Here is a 6,167-nt window from a genome sequence, read left to right as displayed (position 1 = left end):
TTGAAATAAATGTTTTTATTTTCGTAACCTAATAAGAACAGTTTTCCAGGACGACCGGATTGTTCTGCGTTGGTACCCAACAGGCCACCTTTTTCCATAAAGAATCAACGCAGCGTTTTTCTGTGTCCCCACCTTCACTTGTGTTGTAGGTAAAGTGGCCTTGGAGTTTGGCTGGACGCGTGGACGCCTTTGGGCCTCATCCAGACGAGGCGATTAATCCCTCGCAGCACGCGCTCTCTCCCCCATTCACTTCCTCCGCGTCCGGCGAGAGACACGCGTCAGGTCACGTTAAACACCGCGCGGTAACAAGAAAAACACTTAAGTGTCGGGTTTGAGAAAAGGTCGCCAAATTTAGTAATGGCTTTAATTTTTGGCGAACCGCAACTTCCACTTGTGTTCTCGACAACCGCCTATAGGTTTCTAACGCAGCTTATGAATGAGGTCTACGAATTATACAAAAGAGGTTTAAAGATCAGTTCTGCAAAAGACAAATGAAGGACTAACAGTAATGAACAGTTCGTTCTCAAGAACCTTCAAGATCCTTATGATGAGCTTTAACAGCATACACAAATAACTGTTTGCTATTTGTGTCTCCTTTGGTATATCACAGAATCTTAATTTCTTCTCAATTTTGCTCCAGTTTTAGGACTACAAACTGGACCTCTTTGTAGTTTTTATTCACTTTTTATGCACGGCTCAGGAATAAATCCAAATCTTGAATAATTATCACTTAGGAGATGTTCTGCATTTGTTAACTTATTAACTGCAAGAAACAGCCTTGTGTACGCGGTGCATTAAATTGATCATTGGTTAATTAAAAAGACCATTTCATTAGGACAATAATTCTGCGTTAATTCGATGTAACTGATTGGAATATTACACAATGTTAGGTACAATGACTGTTTACTACCGCGTGCCGGCCATGAATTGCGTTATGCCACCATTTGTTCAGCAGTTATCATCGCTATAGTTGAATTTAGGAGCGTGCCAGTTTCTAATCTTCTTAATTAAAACGCCCTTCTGATTGGACAGAGTGATAATCCCGCGGGGCCTCGCGCTCTTACTCACCAGCAAGTAGGACTGCGCGCGAGTCTCAATCTGCCCAGGGCGAGGGCAAGACGCACTGCAAGAACGCGCGCGAGTTCAGACGACGCGTCTAAAGTGCACGCAACCATCGCTGTCTGCGCGGGAGAGCGTGATAGGGGAAGAAAGATCTCTATCAAAAAGTGTCTTCATTTTCAGCAGACCTTCGGAGAACGCCAACGGAAGAAAAGAAAGAAGACGAGGTCGCTTTCAAGAGCGCGCGCCAAAGTTTTCCATCCGCTCCGTTTTTTGTTTTAGTTTTATTTCGTTTCTCCAAAATGAATGTCGGCGAAGAAAACTTGCTGAAATCGATCAGCAACGACACCCTGCTGGACCTGACGCAGCGCTACGGGCAGTCCGCCTTCGGCTTCGGCGCTGGCCACGGTACCGGGAGTCCCGGCCGTTTCTCCCTCACGCCTGCCGCGGATTTCCTCTCCGGTCAAACGGGAAAGTCGAACGAAAGCGGCGGAGAGCAAACCAGCGACGAAGACGACGGCTTCGACCACCTCGAGTCTCGCAAGAGAGGCGCGGGCTTCGACGAAGAGAAGCACCCGAGCGCGCTCGCCAAGAAGCCGAAGGAGCAGAGATCTCTCCGGCTGAGCATCAACGCGCGCGAGCGGAGACGCATGCACGACCTGAACGACGCGCTGGACGGCCTGAGGTCTGTGATCCCCTACGCGCACAGCCCGTCTGTGAGAAAACTCTCAAAAATCGCAACTTTGCTCCTCGCAAAAAACTACATCCTAATGCAGGCGCAGGCGCTGGAGGAAATGCGCCGGTTGGTGGCTTATCTGAATCAAGGACAGACTATAACTTCGCCGATTCCCACCGCGCTCGCGCCCTTCGGACAGGCGGCCGTGTATCCGTTTTCGAGCACGGCGCTGGCCACCTGCGCGGAGAAATGCAGCTCGTTCAGCGGGACCCCGTCCAACCTGTTCAAACACTGCAACGACAAGCCTTGACTTCCGCGCGCCGAACTCTTCCCGCTTCACCCTTATGTTGCTCTGAATTCGCGTTGTTTTGTTGGGAACGGGTTTAGGTCTGATTCAAAACCCCCGCTGCGTGTTTAAGTAACCACGATGATTTATTAGATAATACCACAAATAATGTTAACCGAGGGACACGGTGTCACCGGAACGAGCTTTGAAAACCCTACATTTTTTTAAAAAGCCTTTCCCCTTTTACCCCGAGTGACGGATTGAAAACGATTAGTATTTGTGTGAAAAACTAACAAACAAGAAATTCTATGTTCACGGCTTGAGGAGGACTCGTTTCTCAGTTTAAGCGTTTTATCTTTCGGTTTCAGCGTTGTTGGTGAACTATGCAATTCACTGCAGTTGCCCACAAACAGTAATTTCTTAAAAACCTGTGTCAGAAATGAATAAACGGAAGCCGAGCTGTCTCGCCTCCATCGGTGTATTAGGAAACACGGTGTAACACTCTCAAATGTTTGGCCTGAAAAGATTTTGTTTTTGTTATTGCACAATTCACTTGATTGTATTGTACAACTGTGAAGAATAACTTGATCGAGCCTACACAGCATTTGATCTTGTTGCGACATGAGTTTCATACTGTATATTGTTTATATGTCTTTATAATTAAAACATATATCTATGACCACCTCTGTTGTTTTCTCCCAGACGCTCGCGTTTCTCATTCGGTTTCTTTTTAAATTGTTTTAAAGAACCGGAGATTATTTGCTGGAGGAAAACCTGTAGTGTTTGAAAGTGTTCTGGTTCATTAGTAGACCAGCAAAGGTCATTTTTTACCGCTTTGGTTTCATACATCATATGCAATGGCATTGCGAATCATTTAATGACCATTAAAGGTTTTGAAATAGCCGTGCAGTATTGGTGCTAAATAAAAGCTTGAGTGGTCGCTGTTGTTGTTGGTAAACAGGGCCTAGCACGTGCACGCGCCATCACGAGCGTCTCCTCTATGTACCGAAGGGTCGTGTGCTGGATCTATAATCTCTTAAATGGGACTGGTCTCTGGTCCTCACTGGTAAGAAGCGTCCTGCTGCTGTTGTGCAGGGGCCCGGAGCGCCCCGGGGCCGAGGGGACCTGTCCTTGAGTATTTGTGTGAAAGTGACTCGGCGGTGATCTGTAACCTACCCCTTCCACTTATTAACACGATTTCTGCGCCTGTCGTCCGCGGCCCTCTCGTCGGCGAGCGCGGCAAACACCTCTCTTTAACCATACCCCCCTCGTCGGTCATCTAACATTGATACATCGCTTCGTTTTAGACTGTTCTCCTAGATGCTTTGGCCTCGTTTTCGTCGTTTTACAGATGCATTGCGCAAACAGAGGCGAATAAACACAAGGCGTTCAAAATAATTGTGAGAATTAAATTGATGCACGCGCTAATGCGTGCAAGATGATGTATTTTAAGTTGTTAATTTCACGTAGGCCTGGAATGCAATTTTAACATTTGTTTTGGAAAAAAAACAGTGCCGTTAACAAAGAAAAGCTGTCTTTGACTGTTATTATGGGCGTTTTGGGCTCAGTTTTATTTTATTTCACAATTAGGATATTTTTAGTATAGAAGTGACATTTTCTCTAGAATATATATATATATTTTTAAAGGAACTGCTATTGCAACGTATTCAAATAGTTGCCTTTAACTTAGTATGGCACAATGCCGTTTATTAACACTGCATAATGAACTTCTTTAAATCATATTTAAGGGAATTTTTAAAATAAACACAATGTACCGTAGAACGCTCCCGTTCGTGCACCGAGCTACCCAAAATATTGTTGACACGTATCAAAGCATAACGTGTAGTTTTCACTGTGTTTCGTGGTCGTGTGTTCCTTAAAAACGAGATTCCCCTCGCATTAGGCCATCACTTGTAATGAGCTTCAGTCTCTGTACCTGTTAAACGAGCAGTCATCACTCCCGGTGGGGGCGTCTCCTCAGTGTCGTGTCGTAACAGCAGCACACCGCTGTCCTGACAGGGGACTTACAGCTCAACGTTTCTGACAAGGAGGAACACACACGCGCTGCTCCTTCAGCCTTTCTAATCACTCTTGATTTCAGCTAATTGGTGTGGATTACAAATGTGACGCTGCAATGCCTTTTCATTGCTTCCGTGAACTTGTTTCTGGTGATTGTTGTTTTGGTTCTGATTCTTGCAGGACCTGTGGTTTTGAAGAGGAATCTTTTAGTTTGCCGAGCAAACAGTTTTTGCGCAAAGACGCTCGCTTACCGCCATCTACTGGTCTAAAATTGCTTTTAGAAATTTACGATGTCAAAGCTTCACAGGAATGATTGTCGGATACTTCATGGACAGAGCTCAGGCTGAGCCAGGAGTAGGCAATTTTCATAAACATGCCTTAGAAAAAAACATTTTTTGTGTGTATCTTAAAAGTGCACTGACATGTTTTAAGATCAGTCGGTGTGAGTTTCCTTCAGTTGAAACAGCTTTTTCTGTGAAAGTGGGCATAGTGTAGCCTGTTTAAAACGGATAATTAGAGCTTTAAGATACGTAATGATATATATATGAATATATATGAATATATATATGATATATAGTATGAATTTGGGATGGGGTGGTTTATTTATTTATTTTGCATAGAACTAGCGTATAGCCTATTATTTATGTGTTATTTAATGTTCTTTAGTTATTCAAACGTAATCATGGTTAATATGAAGTGGACTGAAGTGGACTAATCAACTACAGAACACTTTAATTTTGTGAGTATGAAATGCACACGAGTACACAACACACGAGTAGCTGACAATAAACAATCTGTAAGTTTCCTCCGCCTGTGCAGGAGGTATTGTCACTTCCCAAACATGTATTTATCAATTAAATCAGTTCCTAAATGTTTCATGCTATTACTATTTGAGCCAACTATTTTTAAGGTATATTTCTTTTCGAGCTTGTCTTAAACTCTTCATTTAAAATCTGGGCATTGTATGTATTAGAGACCCTTATCCCATTCTAATTAGGATTTTGTTCAAAGATTTGATTCAGATATAAAAAGGATTTTGTTCAAAGATTTGATTCGTAAAACAGGTATTTGCAATTTAATTGCAAATACCTGTTTTACGGCATGTACTCAGTGCTGAAAAAGTGCACCTTTGTTTATCTGCCTCCAAAACAAAAGTGCTTTATTACAGGGATGGAGCTATTTCTCACGTCTCACAGTATTTGCCCTTCTTTTCTGTGGGTTCACTGCAGAATGATTTCATTACCGTAGCTGGGAGCTTCTGTTTGTGTGTGTTTGTCGCTCTTCGCAGGCGGCTGAGGAGAGGGAAAAACATATGCCCTTAAGTGCCGGACTCTGCCGAGTGTTTCTGACAGCACTGCTGAGAGTCATTAAGCTCTTGAGGAAGCACATCACAGCTCTGCCCTCGCTCATGTTCATACGTATATAGCTGCACACACATGTTTGGGACCGCGAGCTCTGGCGATGCAAACAGGCCGAGAGCAACAAAGGGGAGATGGGGGCGGACTGCTGGAAACGGCGTTCAGGTTGGTGCTTGTTTATGCACAGCAGACACGCAGACACTGGAAGGCACGCAGGCAGAATGTCAGAGGCCTCTGGAATCAGAAGAAGTAGTTTGGAAGGAAATACAAACGTGTATAAAGCAGTACGTCTGTATGGGGTGACCCTCGATAGACCTGCGTGTGCGTGAGCGCGGGCTGAAGCGCTGATTTAGAGGGTACAGATGGTCCGTATGAGATAATTAGCTTCTTTTTATGTCCCTTTGGTGCTGCTTTTTGTTTGTTTTCTTCCTTTTCTTGCACCGTCTCTCCATTTGTTCGGGTGGAGACGTGCATTTTTTAAGAGGGGATCCCCTTTGGTGGGTCTGTGACATCATCGCTGCCCCCCTGCTTGCTGCCCGGTTTGTCGTATGCGATGACCGGCTAAGTCATTTGGTTCCGAGGAGCCATGTGATTCAGGCCGACGTGAGGGACAATGCGGCGTGACGGACCAGCCCTCCGTTCGTTACTCTAATCAGACGTGGATGCGGGAGGGCGGCACTGCCCGTCTAGATATGCCCGCTAACGCTCTTAACATGGCATGCAGGCCCGAACCCTCACCCATCGCCACAAGGCATCTGACACCATGCAT

General features: G+C 44.9%; 1 protein-coding gene across 1 annotated transcript; it reads left to right on the top strand.

The window, feature by feature from the left end:
- The first annotated feature begins 672 nt into the window (after positions 1-672).
- bhlhe23 (basic helix-loop-helix family, member e23) lies at positions 673-2,700 on the top strand. The gene has a single exon (XM_043224127.1). It carries the CDS (start codon positions 1,362-1,364, stop codon positions 2,043-2,045), a length of 684 nt encoding a protein of 227 aa, XP_043080062.1. The 5' UTR covers positions 673-1,361; the 3' UTR covers positions 2,046-2,700.
- Positions 2,701-6,167: the final 3,467 nt, after the last annotated feature.

Source organism: Puntigrus tetrazona, chromosome 23 (genome assembly GCF_018831695.1).
Source record: "Puntigrus tetrazona isolate hp1 chromosome 23, ASM1883169v1, whole genome shotgun sequence".
In the NCBI taxonomy this organism is placed as follows: domain Eukaryota; kingdom Metazoa; phylum Chordata; class Actinopteri; order Cypriniformes; family Cyprinidae; genus Puntigrus; species Puntigrus tetrazona.
The sequence above is the reverse complement of the archived record's forward strand: the minus strand, read 5'-3'. Positions and strand labels throughout refer to the sequence as shown.

Bases quoted from the DNA above. Each gene is read 5' to 3' on its own strand.
- bhlhe23 (XM_043224127.1), top strand. From the start codon at position 1,362: ATGAATGTCGGCGAAGAAAACTTGCTGAAATCGATCAGCAACGACACC.